The following is an 18,149-nucleotide window of genomic DNA, read 5'->3' as shown; positions in this document are numbered from 1 at the left end:
TAAAGCTTGTTTGAATTTCTTCTGGTTGGATGCGGATTTATTGATCTTGCTCTATTACGTCAGTAATTTTCAGTAGTTTATTTCTTTGAAAGGGTGAATGCACTTGTTTATAGCGTTGCTTTTCTAATTCTCCTATTATGAAATGACTAATGGTGGATCTCAGTGGTTTGGTCAGGTATTATGAAGAGATGAGAAATTAGGATTAGCAACAAACTCTCTAATTGTTGTTAGGTAATCCATATTCTGAACCCAACTGCAAATAATAGAACTTCTAGAAATATTATATGTACTCTGATTCAATCAAATGAAGAGAAAGGATGTTATACCAGCTAGTTGTGGAGAAGGTCCCATGATTACCTGTTTAACCTTTCGAGTGAACAACTGGGCATGCTTTGCCTTGTGCTGCTGGCATTAACTCTATTGATTGAGTTCCTTTTTTTTTTTATGATAATCCCTAGTTTGAATAAAATTTGGAATGAATACATTTGAGAGAACTTAGTGGTAGCTCTAATACATGATAAAATGAGGGAAAGTAGACTTTTAGATGATCTGATGTGCAACGTCAACCTAGATTATCACCGGTTAGGAGGGATGATTTGTTTCAAGTAGAAGGCTCTAAAAGAGCAAGGAAAGGCTCTAAAGGACATGGATGGACGTAGTTAGAAAAGATATGGTGACTTATGGTTTGATTGGGGGGTATGACACTTTTTAGAGCGGAATGGCAGGACATGATTCATGTAGCCGAACCCATATGGTTGGGATAAGACTCGGATGATGATAATGATGAATGTCGCATGAGCTGTGTGTCTCTTTCTATTTCTTCGGTTTCTTTGGAGAGAGTTTTTGCATATGTCCTTTAGTGGTGGCAAGCAAGCCGAATCAGCCTTGCAGCTTCTTTTATTAGCATGGTGTTGTGCATCTTGTATACGACTTCTTTATATAACACCTGGAAAGCAATATGGAAGAAAATATAGCCTTCCCTTGTGATGAGATATACCTCCTCTTATTTCTTAAATTCTTGAACCTGTACAGAAATGACTACCCTATTGAGGATATAGCTTTATGTGTAGGGGCAGACTTGTGAATTGGCATTTATATTTGCCTTATTTATGTGAAGTTCATATGTAATACCTTATCATTTGCATTTGCATATTTGTAATCTTACATTCTTAATAATACATGTAAAAGAGACATCAAAACCTAAGTGTGTGTTAGACAATCCATTGTTGACTCATCCAGCCTCCTTACTCCAATAGTGCATATCTTCTCTTTTTTTTGCCTTTGAATAATCTTAATGGTACCGGAGCTAAGGTCGGAGATCGATCCATGAGGCTTTTGTTGAAAGGTAACCTCTAACCGTAATTCTGTTTCCTTCCCTTCTTGAATATCAAACCTTGGTTCTATTTTTCCTCTTCTAGACTCTTTCTTCTCAAACCCTAATATCTTTCTCATCATCTCCTAATTCTATTCCCTTTCCTTGATCCTAATATCTCATCTCAATTTTTTTTTTCTATGGATCACCTTCTCTATATCATCTCAATTTCTGTCCCCCTCTTAATCAATATTGTTTCACCTTATTATTCTCTCAAAATCAAATCTGAAACTTCCTTTCTCCTTCATATCTTATTAACCCTATTCCATTGTTTGTTTCTCAAATCAAATTCAAAAATCCTAAATCAGATCTAGTGATTTATTCAGTGTTGTCAGATTTGCTTTGCTTAAGCTGAAAAGGTCGAAGCTTTTAAGTTTTAGGCCTAGATTGAAGCAAAGCGAAGCCTGGTGCAGCTGCTTCGGTTGCTTCGGGCTGAAGCTTATATTTATAAAAGTATTTTTTTCTTTATTTTTTGATTTTTTTCTTTATTTTTATATAATTTATATATATTAAATTAATAAAAAAAGTCCGAAGCACCGCATTGCTTCATTTTTCTCACCAAAGCGAAGAAGACTCCAAAGCAAATTTGACAACATTGAATTTATTTATATTCATCTTGATCTTCCCTTACAATCTTTTTTAATCTTGTCTTTCATCCCTATTATTTCTCACTCAGCTAGATCTAGGTTGGCTTTCAAGTTTTTGTAGACCTATACTATTTTGTTGCTCATTCTTCAGTTGTCATTTGACTCCTTTCTTATGAGTTCATTCTTCTTTTATCAGCAAAGTGGCGGAAATTACATACCACTGGAGCTCCCCACCTGCAAAGAATTGCAATCGAGGTTCTTAGCTAAACTTGTTTTGTTAATAGGGTGTTTGGAATACAGTCCAGTAGATCCAAATGGCAAGGAGAAATTGGTTGGTTGCAGCCATACTTCACAAGCCTGTCTAGGTCCATTACAACTTAAACTTGCTAAAGTGACATTTGGAGACGCAACCTGAATAATCTTATTGATTTGCATCACACCTTTATGGAGGTTCCAACAAAAGAGTGGTTAGTAAAGTGGATGAGCCTATTCTCAATATTGGAAGAGTAAGGCCCAATGATGAGAGAGGAATTGGGATTGAATATGTACAATTGGAGGAGGTGTAGAAATTTAAGAGTAAGGGAAAGATGGAGGAGGAGATGGTGACGGTGATGAGGCTGCTAAAACAGACGATGGTGATAGTAAGGGGCCGCTAAGAGTAAGCACTAGCAGCACAGTGGGAGTGAGAACCATGGTTGGTCTAGCCTTGGGCTATCGAACGTACATGACCATTATGGTTATTCTTGAACCATTACTGAGATAATTGGGATAACTATGATCCGGATGACTGTGATCCTCCCATTATTCATATTTTCTGTAGTTTGAGTCATTTTTAATGTATATATGTAATGTATATGCTCCTATGAACGTGAATATTTCTATGTACTCCAATTGGACCATTAAATTTATGCCAAATAGTAAAGCATGCCAAAAACTGTCTAAACCCTAAGTTATTGCAAGTTTTCTATTTTTTTTGTCATACACAATGTAGTAGGTTTTAGGCCAAAAACTGTCTAAACCATAAGTATATGCAAGTTTTCAAGTTTTTTTTACCATACACAAAGTAGCAGGTCTCAGGTGAGTTGTGGTGAGTTCTAGGCCAACTCACAAAAACCAAAAAACTTAAAAAATATTTAAAACTGCCAAAAATATAAAATATTGGAAAAAACCAATGTAATAGTTAGAAACAAGATTTAAAAGTTTGTCGATCCGGATTGGAATAGCCCGATCTAGATCGGGAATTGTTCACGCCTTCTCGATCCCTCAATGCATCGGGGTCTAGAGGACTCCCCCTTGAACCGGCTAGCTCTCTGACAGAACCGGCTGGTCTTGTTATGAACAGGTTTGACAGAATCGGGTTAAACAGTCAACTTTTTTTTTATTTGGGGAAGTTGAGTAATTCCACCTTTTTTTTTTTTGGAAATTGCGTAATTATAAATTTTTTTAAAAAACAAGGGTGGCCAGAGCTTTCAAACACCAAACACATGCCACGTGTCTCAACCTTTTGTGAGCTAAGCAACTTGCATTTGCATGGGTGGCTAATGCTCAGGCTTCTATGCATGGCTAAGGTTTTTATAACGCCTTTGCCTTCATAAGTTCCCCGATGTGGGGCTTTTTTTTCTATAACTCGTGCTAAGTGCAATAGTGTAGCTCGCGCTAAGCTTGCCTTTTTTGAAATAAAATTAAATAAAACGTAGCTTGCACTAAGTGCAAACCACACCCTATAATTGTAGTTATATAATTATAAATATTAATAATACTATTAATATATATGATTCTAAATATCCAGATGATTTCAAATTTAATATAGTTGTCTATATTGGCCCTCTACTATGAAATTTTAATTATGTGAATATGATCATATTAAAATTATGTTAATATTATTATGTTGAATGAATATAATTATGTAAAAATTGTTAACTTAAATTATGTTAATATTATTATGTTGAAATTTTTATTGCTATAAATACATTAATAAATTATTATTGTTATGTGGATTATGTAATTGTCATATTTAGTATAGATTGTAACTTTAAATTAATATATTTATAACTTTACAAATATTGACAAATAACTTATTATTAAGTTGTTATTATAATAATTTTTTATATAACAATAAAAATTTAGTATAATTTTAAATTGTATTAAGTTGTTATATAGAATAATGAAACCGGTTCCCAGTATTTCCATATTTTTTTATACAATAATGAAAAACCATAACGCAATTACCACTAGTTTTTTTTTTAAATTTAAGAAACTATGTTTTTAAGAAATTATAGTGATTTTCTGAAATTTTTTTTAGGTCGAAACTGTTGATCCGGCCGATTCTCCGATCCGGATCGCCGATCCATTGATCCATCATGGTACTTGGGGTGGCCGATTTGGGTCACTGATCCGCTTTTTTAAACCTTGGTTAGAAATATGTTATTAGATGATTTTGATAGTTTTTAAGATGATTTGGGAACTTTCATAGTTTTTCCTTTTTCTGAAATACTCATTAGTGTAAATCAAAATTTTCAATAATCTATATTCTATATGCTTTTTTTCATCTTATTAAGTCTTTTAATGATTTCTATAACCTCTTTTAATTTTTTAATTTTTAACTATTTTTTACAATTTTTACCTTTTTTTTGACTTTTCGACTTTTTGTGGGGTGTGCTCGGTTGAGTCCATTGGGACCCGGCTAATTTACTCGCTTTGGCCAAGGGAGGAATACCTTGAGGCGATCTTTAAAACATTAGTCATACACATGCAATTTCTGCTTTTTCTTCGTCCTCCTAAATATTCACATTTTTTCCCATTTTAGGCAAATTTTTCTTATTTTTGGCGATTTGTAGGACTTTGGCAGACGAGCCGAGCCTCTGCCCAAGTCTGGACCTGATTCCAAGTTTTATAACACCTTAACTTTTCAATGAGTAGCTGAACCTGCATTTTGGAAAGCCATCAAAGGGAAGCATAAAAGAAGTTTGGGTGGAAAGTTGTGTGTGTGTGTGTGTGTGTGAGAGAGAGAGAGAGAGAGAGAGAGAGAGAGAGAGAGAGAGAGAGAGAGAGAGAGAGAGAGTTGCAATGGGACGGAGTTCAGTGTAAAGAGATATGGATATAGAGACAATATCTTGACCTGCTATTTAATCTTGAGACCCCCATTATCACCATGTGACCCCATGATCCTCTTCTCACTTGCATTCTTCTTAACTTCTACAAGAGAGCTTCTCTCCTGCACTTTTCTCAAGCCATAGAAAAAGCGAGAAAGTTGATAATAATGCAAGGGAGGGAAACTAATTCTTGTCTCCATTGATAAGGAAGAAGGCATAATGATATGTATTTGTCTATGTTTTTGTGTGTGTGTGTGTGTGAGAGAGAGAGAGAGAGAGTCTCCATTCAATGTTTCTAACTAGGGATGTCTCTCTGTCTGTGTGTGTGTGTGTGTGTGTGAGAGAGAGAGAGAGAGTCTCCATTCAATGTTTCTAACTAGGGATGTCTCTGTCTCTGTGGGTGTGTGTGTGTGTGTGTGTGAGAGAGAGAGAGAGAGAGAGAGAGAGAGAGAGAGAGAGAGAGAGAGAGAGAGAGAGAGAGTGTCTCCATTTGATGTTTTAAACTGGGGATGAAGAGAGGATGGGTGCTGGATGAGCAAGGATTTTATACATTCATGTTGGAAGTTTGGAGTGCCACATTCAATTTATGTGGAAAAAGATGTTTTTTTTTTAGTTTGTCTTGTGACATAGATATGATTTTTTTTAAAGTTCGTCTTGTGACATGGATACGCAGTTTGTGTTAATTATTGGAAACTATTGCAAAAATGCCATCCAGTTGCTTGCTTCTTTTATGACATGAGTAATTGCTGTTTTCTCAGCCCGAGGCATTTGTGAAAGTTCGTCCACGTTGTGAAGCTCCTCGGCGAGATATGTTGTATCCAGTAAATTACACCCCATGCAGATATGTACGGATTTCTTGTTTGCGAGGGAATCCAATTGCTATTTTTTTCATACAGGTGATCCTCTTTATGAGCATTGATTTGTTAATAATCAAATGTGGCGCCAGTATTAGAAGAATGTCTTCTCTTAGTGGTGCATGGAGTAAACTGTCTCTGGGGCATTTTTTCATTCTTTTAACTTTTATAGGTTATTGCGTTATTTATAAGTTTATATTAAGAAGGTGGAAATGTTCTTAAACTTTGGTGTAAGACAAACTTCCTTGCATCAACTTACCGACTTGAAGCTTCTCTGGTGTGGAAAATGATCTAAAACTTTCATTATATTTTTAAAATGCTTTTATGTACATGAGTGATCATGTCTTATATTGTCTTTCCATTTGGCCTAATATGCTTATTCAAAATAAATAAAAAAATTGCATTTTTGTGGCAGCTGATTGGAGTTTCTATTGCTGGATTAGAGCCTGAGTTTCAACCAGTGGTTGATTACTTGTTGCCGCATATCATGTCTCACAAGCAAGAGCCTCATGACATGCATCTACAGGTTGATACTGCAGCATTATAACAATTATATGATTCTTCTATCCTTTAGCCATTTCATCTACATTACCATGATATCAATGTGACTGCTAATGCTTATTAGCCCGTAGTTGCTTCAAGACATCACAAGTCGATTGCAAGCATTTCTTCCGCAACTTGAGGTATGCTTGTGAGATTCTTATAGCATTTTTTGAAGTAACATTATATTTACTATTTAATTTTTTTTTTTTTTTTGGGTCTTTGCCCTTGAGACTTTTTCATGGTGAAATGATTGGAATATGCTATTTGAAAATGTAGTCTGATCTTTCCAACTACTCAGAAGCATCAGAGTCCAATACACGCTTTCTTGCAATGCTTGCTGGTCCGTTGTATCCTATTCTTAATATCGTGACCGAAAGGTTAGTCTATCGCACTATATTACTTTGGGGAACACACATGCACATGCTCATAAATGCTATAAATGAAGAAGAAGAAGGTACTTATCAAAAAAGGAAGGGGGCTAGTATTTATGACCATTTTTTAGCCATTGCATTAATTCACATAATCCAGACCAATCACATGCAAAGATGAATGTCTGAGTTGTACAATGGTTGTTGTTGTTAAAAAAGGGGTGTGAAAACTAGGTCCCAAGTAAAAACTTTAACATGAATTTCTTGATGCTTTATCTATTGCCCTTATGTTGTATTGATCTTTTCATAATTATTTGAGAGTGCCTTACATTATGTGTTATAATTTTCCATGAACTATGACAATCTTGCAATGATCACTAGATTGTTATGTGAGACATTTTGGATGTAATGGTCATAGGATGAAATGTGATGTCATTATATAGTTGCACTTTTTGGGGTGATACACTACATTTGCTTTAAGTTAATGTGATTTAATATATTTCTAATTTCTAGGGAAGCTGCAAAGTCAGCCAGTGGCTTCCTTGATTCAGATACTTCAAGAAATGGCCAAGGCATAACTTTGATGGTTTCGTCAAACTTTGAGGTACTTAATTTTTTCCACCATTTAGTGTATTTTGGTTTTCTTTTTGGCATTAATAAATGTCTTAGAAAACAGGATTTTGACTAGATTGTGTTGTCTATAACATGGGAATAGTCTAGAATGTTAAATCATGTAGCATACAGATGGAGAGTTGTACCTCAAACTTAGTTGCTAGGTTATTAATCCTTAATCGTCTGATTTGTAAGGATAAAAATTTTTCCATTTCTGAAGAGTGAAATCTAGATAGAAATATTGTGCATCAATTAGGTTGATCTATGATAACCGACTATACCTAACCCTGAAACTGATTATATTCATCAACTACGGCTTCGCAACTTTAATATCTTCATGGATGATGCTCCAAAAGGTTCAATCTTGAGATTGCTCGAGATACATTTTACTCCCAAAAATTTATACAAAATAATATTATATTATTCCTCCAAAACCTGATTTTGCATTGGAGCTTGACACAACGAACCAAAGTAGTCAGTGGCCCAGATCTGGCTTGTCCAATGTACAATTAAAAGGATGCAAACCTTATAATGCACCAAGGATGACGAACCTCATAAAATTACATGTTTTATAATCATAGGTTATGGAGCTGGAATGGTAAGTGTGATCGATGATGGAACTGGAATAACAGATGATCTTTTTGTTTTTCAGGCCCAGCCCAGGCGATCGCGCAGTCCATCACAGGTTGCCCAACCTACTGCCAGCATTGTGGCTTTTCGTCCAGATGCTGTGTTTATGTTGCTCAGAAAGGCATATAAAGATCCTCACCTTGGACTTGTTTCTCGACTGGTAAGGGTCAGAAGTTGGCTTTTCGACTTTATTGGAAGTTTCCACTTTCACATCCAAATTGAACCCACCCTCTGGCATTTGGTTTTTGTGTGTCATAATTCAGGCTTCCAGAGTGCTATGGAGGTTAACGGAACCTATTTCTTCAGTTGAAGCTTCGATTATTTTTTGTGAACAACCAAGTTCGTCAATTTCTGTCGAGACAGAAAAATCAGATGCATCTGCTCATATTTCTTTGATGGATTGTTCGAGCTTATTTGGAGATGAGTTTAAGATACCTGTTGATTCATGGGATACCTCTTGTCTTAATATTTTGGATATTGCAGCTGTAGAAGAGGGGATTATGCATGTTCTCTTTGCTTGTGCTTCACAGGTATGAAACTGTGTCGGTTTCTGAGTTCTTTATGGCAAGCTTAAATTTTTTATAATGACATTCAGAAGGGGCTCGAACCAGTGGAAATGCCAAAGTGGCAGAAGTTTCTTATTGAGTCTGTTGATTTTTTGCAGCCTCCTCTTTGCAGCAAATTGGCTAATGGTAGACCAGACTTGTGGTCTGTATTGCCACTTGTACAAGCACTGCTACCAGGTAATGGTACCTGGAAATAATTTTGCTATCTTGGAACCTCTTAAATGTTGGAAAAGTATACAACAATACAATGCCTTTGGAAAATCACGGTTGCCATTCAATGAAATAGATGGTGGAGAGAACCAGAACAGGAAATGACCCTCCATTTTGCATTATTTCATCAAACAGTATCGTGGTAGTGTCCCCCACGGACTATGGTTTTCCATAGTCCATTGCATTGCAGTATTCTTGCCCCTTTACCACCGTCTGACTGAGCTTCTAAGATACAGTGAATGTATTAATATGTTTTTTCTGTTTTCATGTAGCACTTCGTCCTTCCATTGGCAGTTCTACAGAGCATATTGATGACAGTTTCTTGCCGTGGAAACAGCCCTTGGTTCAGCATGCTCTTTCACAGGTCACAGCTGATGGATTTTGATGATATAATTCAAGCTTGTTTCATGAGAAAATACCATGCATGCCCCTTCTTTGGTTATTATAGTGAACTGCAAATTGAACTTACACCAAAAAAAAAAAAATATTCTGCATGCAGATTGTGGCAGTGTCAATGTCATCCACATACAGGCCCCTTCTCGAAGCCTGCGCTGGGTATCTATCATCGTATTCACCTGCACATGTTTGTATCAGTTTCCTTTTGCTTGGATTAATTAAAACTTTTTATTTCTACGACTCCACTATAATATTCAAATTGAATATTATTAATGACTTTCTTTGAACTTATTTATTGAATTTCAGCTTTACTAATCGTACAAGTAGTTTTAAAGTTATTTCAGTTTTTCATCATTATTATTCTGCCTAATCTTACCCTAAAATGTTTATCTGCACATCATCAGGCAAAAGCTGCCAGTGTTCTTATTGATCTATGTTCTGGACCCCTTGCACCATGGCTATCTGCAGTGGTTGGAAAGGTGTGTAACGTGTTCTAACTTCTGAGATCGCTTGAGTAACTCTCGTTTTTTATCTGTTTTTTATAATTTTGTTTGGAACCGTTAACATTGTATTAAGTGTAAGAATTTACAATATACAAGAACTGCCCACATCTGGGCCACAAAAACAGCCACCGAGGATGTCGCACAATAGCAAAAAATGCTATACAAATGGATAAATCAAATACAAAAAAGCGTGTTTGGTAATACAAAAACAGGGTGTAAGATGCGTAACGACATAGATTAGGTCAATGCCATTGATGTGCCTTGCTTAGCCAGAAGGTCAGCCACTTGGTTGGCCTACCCCCAGGTATGCTTCCATGAGACCTGTATATGCCTGCAAATGTTGTAAATCTCATCAGAGATAGTCAATAGTTTCCAAGGTGGCGCAGCCCTTCGTGAGGCCCAGGAAATTACATTTCTTGAGTCACCCTCTACTACCAAAACAGGGCTGCATGAAGGGTTGTAACATTTGAGGCCTTCCAAAACGGCACGGGCTTCTGCCAAGGTGTAAACTGCGATACCAATGGGGGAGGCCAAGGTCAGGAGAGAGAGGCCCTGGTGGTTTCCGAAGATATCCCCGATGCCCGCCGGGCCAGGGTTACCAAGGAAGCATCCGTCGAAATTGAATTTGGTGTGGCCCTGCTCCAAGGGTCTCCAGAGGGAAGAACGGGTCACCTACCTGGGCTTCTGGTGGAGGATGGTGGTCCAGTTGAGGTGTATGTCAAAGGCGGAGTGAAGCTTGAAATGGTTGTGGTTGGCGGCCCAGAAGATCACCATGGATTTGATGGATTCCAGTACTTTCTGACTGTGAGACTGCTGCCCCCGAAAGATTCTATTGTTGCTTTCCTTCCAGATCGACCAGAGAGTGTCCACCACTTCTGCCTTCCAAAGTGTAGCACCTGATTTGGGCCATGATAGGAATAGCATTTGCTGGAAATGCTGCGGAACTTATTCTGCTGAGACCCATGACCAACCAAACAGTTGAAGCAAGTGCTCCCAGAGCTGACTTGCAAACGTGCAGTGGATGAATAAGTGGGAGTGTGTTTCCTCCTCCGATAGGCACATAGCGCATCTGTTAGGGATTTTCAGGCCTTTTCTTTGGAGTTGGTCCATGGAAAGGACTCTTTCCCAGAGCCCGACCCCATTAAAAACCTGTAATCTAGGAGGAATAAATTTAATCCAAGCTTTAGCAATGGTTAACTGTCACGAGGGCTGTATTGTTGGGGGGAGATAAGGCGGTGAAAGGAGGATACAAAGATGATCCTAGAAGAAGGTGAGGTCCATATAATTTTATCCTCACCGAGAGAAGGAAGAGGAATGTAGAAGGGAGGAGTTTGAGGAAGGCGGGGATCTATTCGTCACATAGAAGCCTGTGAAAGCCAGAATTCCATGACCTAGTGTTCCCAAACGGCTCGAAAAGATCTTCGATGAAGGCGCTGGAATTTCTAGCCAAGTTGAAGAGATTAGGGAAATAAAGCGAGAGTGGGCGATGGCCCAACCAGAGGTCTATACAAAAATTGACTCTTGTCCCTTCCTTGGGGTGGAAGCGTATAGAAGATCTAAAAACGTGGAGGCTATGATGCAGGGATTTCCTTAGAATTAATTTTATGACCTCAAAATTTGGGGATGGAACCTTTTCAACCTATAGATTAAGCTCAATAAAAAACTTCCTAATTGTGCCCTCTGTGCACTTGAAAAATGTCTCGAGATTGAATGGTGACCATCCAATTTTGAGATGGTAAGATATAAGTGTTAGAAACTCAGATTTCAATTTCTCTTTTTGAGAATACTCTCTAGTAATTTTTAAGTGATTCCAAAAATTTTAGATTGAAAAAATCCTCCCAAGTAGCTTTAGGGAGTAGAAGTAAACTATGCTCCCTCGGGAGCATGGTATATCTGCACTAGAAGAGAATATCCCTGCGATTGCATTAAAATTCAAGGGTTAATATAGTCATTCCCACAGAAAAATGTACATTACCTGGTGTCTTCTGTTTTATGCCAGAAACTAGTTTTATTATATCTGTTCGTTTATTGTAGAAGTCTGCAATTTTCTTAAGCAGATAAAGTCCTCTCTCTCTCTCTCTCTCTCTCTCTAGAGCACTCTTCAAAACCCTCATTGTCACTTCATTACCTCGCATGACATGTAGAGATATTCATCTAACTCTTCTACTATCCTCGCAACACTCTAGTTTTTCTCTATCCATTCTTGAGCTGTTCACACTGAGAAAGTTTATTCTTGTGAAAAGGATCAAAAGCTCTCGATGCCATTAAAATTGGATTTTACAGTAAATTCTAGTGATTTCATGTGAAAGTAAACCTTTGGCCCGAGATTCTGTTTTTTATATTGCTTTCTTTCTTTTTGGCGGTTTGCAGGTGGACCTGACTATTGAATTGCTAGAGGATCTTCTGGGAACAATCCAGGTTAGCTTCACATAACCCCATGTCGATGCTAGAACTCTTATCCTTATATATATACTCGATGAAGAATCACTGCTTCCTTGGTCTCAGTCATTTTCGTTGTGGAAGTGTCACCTTTCACAAGTATATGATAGTTTGTAGCCAACCATATTCTATCGGAGAAATGGAGTAGCTATTGCAGATGATAGTTATTTTGATTTTATGTGGTTTTCTTTGGAGCTTTTTATTTCTGATATCAAATTTTTTGTCTTTAACCTAGTGGCCTGGAACCAAACTCCAAAGCATTGTCATGTTTTTGTTTTTCTTCTTCTGAGAACTCAAACTGATCATCCTTCTGTTTAGAAAAGAAAGAAACATAGAACAACCCGCCTTCCTCACTTTCTCTCATTGCAAGTACTCAATAATGTTTGGTTTGTACCTATCTGGGTCCAACCTAATTGTCGATGTCTCTAGGTTTGGTAAAATTTTGTTTTAAAAATTTCTGGATTTTCTGTAATGTCTCTTTTCTTTGTATCATTGCACTATATTAACAGAAAGATAATAACCTTACATAACAAAAATACGAGTCTTTTATATCTTGTTGTCAACTCTCAATTCAACCTCGGAATATCTGTGTAATGTGGTCTTGTGTTTGTCAAATATCTTGTTTTTACATCGGTATCCCTCGACTTTTATTGCCCCTCCTTGCCACATGAGAGGAAATTAGCATTGAAGAAGTTTTGTTGAATTTGTCAGGGTAGCCATAATTCTCCGGGTCGTGCTCGTGCTGCTCTGAAGTATATCATACTGGCATTGTCAGGACATGTGGATGATGTAATTGCACAGTATAAGGTCCTGTTAATCTATCTTTTATCTTTATTCGGTAATTTAGTATATCAGCTAAGAGTCATTGTGACCATATTTGCATAAATTTATTTGGCTTACTGCCTGGCAACTGCCTTTCAAGTAATATTATCTCCTCATTCTAATTTCAGGAAGTTAAGCACAAGTTGCTCTTTCTCTTGGAAATGCTAGAGCCTTTTCTTGATCCTGCTATTACTGCAGTTAAGAATACCATTGCTTTTGGAGATGTTGCTTCGGTTTTTCTGGACAAACAGGAACAGGCTTGTGTGATAGCTCTTAATATAATACGCACGGCAGTGCGCAGATCAGCTGTTCTTCCCCCCTTGGAATCCGAATGGAGAAGAGGATCTGCTGCACCAAGGTATCTTTTGAGAAAAAATTGGCCTCTTATCCATTTCTTTTCTCTCTCATATGTCACTACAAATTTTTTATGGCCAAGTTTAGAGTTGTAAATGGAATGTAGAAAACATAGTCCACTAGGGTCACTGCTGTTGATGATATGTTGGAGCCCGCCATTTGGGATCATACCTGCTCTGGTGGGTGCCACTCTATCGCCATGCATCATTTTATTGGATGGTGATGGCCGCAAATGGGCTAAAAGTATACCATAATTAGGTCTGCAACTCGGCCTTCGGAGTAGCTTGACTGAGACTCAGCCTGGGACTCCTGGAAGTCAGGACTTGAATATGCGCTGCCCAGTCACCATTTTGATGGGACTCCACGCAGCCTACATTAGATAAATGTACCATGTCCACTCTGGTATCACTTAAAGTTCACTGCCTTTGACAGCGCATTTGATTTTTATTGGGTTAGCCAAGGTTCGAATCCCTTGGCCTTCCAAAGCAACCCTTTTAATGGGAAGACATAATTGGTAAACCACCCAAAACATGGTGGATTATTAAAAATCTGGTTGCCGAATAAACAATTAGAAACAAGGTGGATTATTAAACCCCCTTACAAGCAACATAAAAAGAATTCAGTCAATTGTAATTTTAGTGATCCAGTCAAAAACATAGTTGTATTAGTGAAAATCGGATAAGTTGGATTAAGAATTATGACTAATGGGCCATCCAGGTCGGCCCCAGTCTGTCCAGTTTACAGATAATAAGGGTATGTCGACCCTCATTAGTAAGGCCCTCGTGTGGCCTGTTAATACCTCGGCCTCTAATTCGGGCCTGGCCATGTGATGGGCTCCTGAAGGGATGTAGACCTGACCTGGCGTGCCCGGCCTGATGGGCTCCATGAAGGAATGTCGACCTGACCTATGTCAGGCAGGGTCTGCACAGCCTGTTGCGCATGCCCTAACCGTAATGCATTGGATTGTGTATTACACTTCCTCATTATTTGGACTTCATTGTGTGCTGATAAAAATTTTCTTATGTGTTGTGTTGTTGACAGTGTTCTCCTCTCTATTCTTGCACCGCACATGCCATTGCCTCCTGAAATTGACAATTGCAAATTCTCAGCTGCTAAAGGGGCAGAGCGAGAATCATCCAGTATTTCGTATAGTTCCACTCCCCCCCGTTATGGAACTTCCTACAAACCCCAAATTGAAGATGAGGCTGAAGGAAAGAGTGATGTATCAGAGGGAAATATGAAGATGGAGATAACTGAGGATGCTAGCCTTCTCTTTGCTCCAGCTGTCTTGAAACATGCCATTCTAAAGAATTCTCCAAGCCCTTCTGAAGGTTCTAGTGCAGATAGTCAGACTTCTCAAAGTAACAAAGATGGGAAACCACCAAATGAGAAGAGTGCGAATAATCAACTGCCCAGTGGGTCGATTTTGGATGTTGGTTTTGCTGATGAGTACTTCAACTTGCAGGCAGATTATCTCCAACTTGTAAACCATCAAGACTGTGAGCTTAGGGCTTCTGAATTCCACCGTTTAGCTTTAGAGTTACACTCTCAGCATGAGGTTTCCCCAGAGTCTCATAATGCAGCCATTGATGCCCTGCTTTTAGCTGCAGAGTGCTATATTAATCCTTTTTTCGTGTTGGCCTTTAGAGAGCCTCCAAAACTTGCCAGCAGATTGAACATAAGCAAAGAAGCGATGCTTCCAACTGATCATATTAGTTATGCGAAAGGACAAACCAAGAGAAGTAATGGATTGGAAACAATAGCTCTCCTTGAAAGTAAAAGAGACAAAAATGTTCTCCAAATACTCCTCCAAGCTGCAGAATTGGATCGCGAGTATTGTAACCGAACAGCCAATGAAGAATATCCCCAAGATATTGAGCAAGATGAGGGGCATTGCTTGAAAATCCTTCCAGAGGATGTGCAGTCCTCAGATGCTGTTACCCTAGTTAGGCAAAATCAAGCCTTACTATGCCACTTTATTGTCCGACAATTACAAAGCAAACAGCACACAATGCACGAAATCCTTATGCAGAGTCTCTTATTTTTACTCCATTCAGCGACTGAGTTGTTTTGCCCTCCTGAGAGTGTTGTTGATATCATATTAGGATTTTCTGAGCATCTTAATGGGTTGCTTACATCTTTCTATTATCAGTTAAAGGATGGGAACTTGCAATTGGACCTTGAAAGGACCCATGAATTAAAACGACGTTGGGTTCTTCTCCAAAGATTAGTTGTGGCTTCCAGTGGCGGCGATGATGGCAAAAGCTCCAGAATGAGATCGAGAAATGAGTTTTGTTTCAGGAGTTTGGTCCCTCCTTCATCCTGGATAAAGAAAATTTCAAAATTCTCTACCTGTGCTTCACCACTTGTCAGGTTTGTAGGGTGGATGGCCCTGTCTCGTCATGCTAAAAATTATCTCAAAGAAGGGTTATTTCTTGCCTCAGACCTTTCACAGTTGACAAGCTTATTGAGTATTTTTGCTGATGAGCTTGCATGGGTAAATAATTTAGCCAACCAAAAGGATAATGAAGAAATATCGGAGGCCTCGATGGGCTTAGCAGGAGTGAATCAGAATGCACCGGCCAGTGGAGGGTCTGATTCTTCTGTTTCTGAAGGTTTTCTTCAAGTTATTTATCCTGACATCCATAAGTTCTTCCCAAACATGAAGCAGCAGTTTGGGGTCTTTGGGGAAACTATATTGGAAGCTGTGGGCTTACAGTTGAAATCCCTTCCGCCTTGTGCTGTTCCAGATGCTCTTTGTTGGTTCTCTGATCTGTGCCTTTGGCCATTTGCAGAAACAGAGAGAGGCCTGCAGTTTAGTGGGAAGAACACACGTTCTTTGAAAGGTTATGCTGCCAACAATGCCAAGTCAATCATCTTATACCTACTAGAAGCCATTGTTGTGGAGCACATGGAAGCTATAGTGCCTGAAATACCTCGAGTGGTTCAAGTGTTGCTGTCTTTATGTAAAAGCTCTTATTGTGATGTGGGTTTTCTAGATTCTGCCTTACGTCTGCTGAAGCCTCTCATTTCATATGTTTCAGGAAAGGTGCTTGCTGATGAAATAGAATCACCAGAAGGATCAACATGTATGAATTTTGAGTCCTTATGCTTTAGTGCACTTTTTAGCTATATTGGTTGTGGCTCTCAGGTGCAGGATGGGTCTGTTGACAAGAGTTATCAGGGGGCACTGATGATTTTTATTTTGGGATCTCTCTTTCCAGATTTTTCCTTTCTGAGGAGGAAGGAAATTTTGCACTCCTTGTTATGGTGGGCTGATTTCGCTCACTTTGAACCAACATCTTCATTTAGTGACTATCTTTGTGCATTTCAAAATCTCTTGAATAGTTGTAATTCCATGTTGGTTTATTGCTTGAATGAGTTTGGCATTTATATTTCTGTTCCGTTGTCGCCCTCAGCTGGGAAAAGTGCCATTCTTTGTCCCGATAAAAGTGGAGACCATTCTAATAGTGGAGAGATTGACCATTCCAATAATGAAAATGGAATTTCAGAACGAAGGGTTCATTCATTGAAGTGCTTCTCATGTGTTGAGGAAGTAAAACTATTCTCTGAAGGATTGGAGGCCCTTATTTCAAAGCTCTCCCAAACTGTTGAGCTTTGCTGGAATCTTCATCCTCAACTCACAAAGAGATTGGCGCAAACTTTGGCGACTTGTATTCTGAACTTGAAATGCCTGTTATCCATATGCCAGTCAGCTGGTAGTAGCACAGACGATCTTAGCCTTACAATTGCAATTAACAGTATTGAAGGTTTGATGCACACGAAAACTGCTCTTGAAGGTCTTGCTGAAGTTGCCATAGCACTCCAGAAGAGCCATTGCTGGCAGGTGGCGGCTTTAATGCTAGATTATTTACTTGGGTTGCCTTCTCAATTTGGTTTAGACCATGTGGTTTCTTCTGCATGTTGGGCAATTAAGCATGCATGTCTCCATGCTCCAAAAATTTCTTGGCGGCTGCAGAGTGGTAAGTGGATGTCAAGTTTACTTGACAGAGGACTATCCAACCTCCCCAGTGAAGCGGTATCTTCTCTGGTTGATATGTTCTGTACAATGCTAGAAAATTCAGAACCCGAACTATGTTCTGTTGCTTTGCAGCTTCTTGAAAGACTTGTTGAGAGCACAAGCATTGGAAAAGAAGGGGGAATTAGTCAGGGTGATGGGGATAATGTATTGGCTCAAGCTGATATACCTGTTCCTGAGTCAGTTATGTCAGATTTAGTTGCGAGTACATGGGATAGAATAGCTGGTTTAGCATCTTCAGAGCCTTCAGTGTCTTTAAAAACTCAAGCTCTCAGACTGTTATCGGGCTTTATTCCTTTTACCAAACGCCAGCAGCTTCAGTCTTTCCTTTCATCAGCTCACACTCTCCTTCCATGGTTAAGCAAACTGGGATATTCTTTGAGCAATTGGACTGTGACACGACTGTCGTTAGCTCTTCTTGCCAGTGCATGCCTCTATTCCCCCATAGAGGACATTACTTTGATACCCCAAAGTGTATGGAAGAACTTGGAGGCCATAGGGGCATCAAAAAGTGATCTGTTTGCTCTTATTCCTTCTTTTTTTTTTTTTAGAAGCTCCTACTCTGTGAAATGAAACTTTCAAGCACTGTCACAAAGGGTGTGCATTCCATAATCCAGTGGAGTATGGTATAACGTACTCCAGGGAGCACCCATTATTTTTTCCTGATGATGGATGATGGAGATTAACATTGCCATGGGTGACTGTCCTGGTTGGCCCCAATACAGTTAATCTCCATTGTCTATCATCAGGAGCTGTCAGTGG

General features: G+C 38.7%; 1 protein-coding gene across 13 annotated transcripts in view; it reads left to right on the top strand.

Annotated features, from left to right (window-relative positions):
- Positions 1–18,149, top strand: part of LOC18444006 (uncharacterized) — a 31,437-nt gene that overhangs the window by 1,313 nt on the left and 11,975 nt on the right. For 3 of the 13 annotated variants that reach the window (XR_016052550.1, XM_088862562.1, XM_088862570.1), the window contains exons 3-17: positions 5,810–5,947; positions 6,321–6,431; positions 6,538–6,588; positions 6,725–6,825; positions 7,330–7,420; positions 8,081–8,218; positions 8,322–8,588; positions 8,723–8,801; positions 9,107–9,198; positions 9,334–9,417; positions 9,635–9,709; positions 12,104–12,151; positions 12,884–12,979; positions 13,123–13,352; positions 14,390–17,903. Coding sequence is in view for 10 of the 13 variants with exons in the window: in XM_088862562.1 (XP_088718688.1) it covers positions 5,810–5,947; positions 6,321–6,431; positions 6,538–6,588; positions 6,725–6,825; positions 7,330–7,420; positions 8,081–8,218; positions 8,322–8,588; positions 8,723–8,801; positions 9,107–9,198; positions 9,334–9,417; positions 9,635–9,709; positions 12,104–12,151; positions 12,884–12,979; positions 13,123–13,352; positions 14,390–17,903 (5,115 nt within the window). In the remaining 3 variants the exon portion in view is untranslated. Of the gene's footprint in view, positions 1–175; positions 232–5,809; positions 5,948–6,320; positions 6,432–6,530; positions 6,589–6,724; positions 6,826–7,329; positions 7,421–8,080; positions 8,219–8,321; positions 8,589–8,722; positions 8,802–9,106; positions 9,199–9,333; positions 9,418–9,634; positions 9,710–12,103; positions 12,152–12,883; positions 12,980–13,122; positions 13,353–14,389; positions 17,904–18,149 lie in introns of all 13 variants that reach the window. The other 10 variants (XR_016052551.1, XM_088862563.1, XR_016052552.1 and 7 more) reach the window with 9 other exon arrangements.

This window comes from Amborella trichopoda, chromosome 3 (assembly GCF_054954075.1).
Source record: "Amborella trichopoda isolate Santa Cruz 75 chromosome 3, AtrichopodaSantaCruz75HAP2 v2.0, whole genome shotgun sequence".
In the NCBI taxonomy this organism is placed as follows: Eukaryota; Viridiplantae; Streptophyta; class Magnoliopsida; order Amborellales; family Amborellaceae; genus Amborella; species Amborella trichopoda.
Note: the sequence above shows the minus strand (reverse complement) of the source record. Positions and strands in the feature narration are given on the sequence as shown.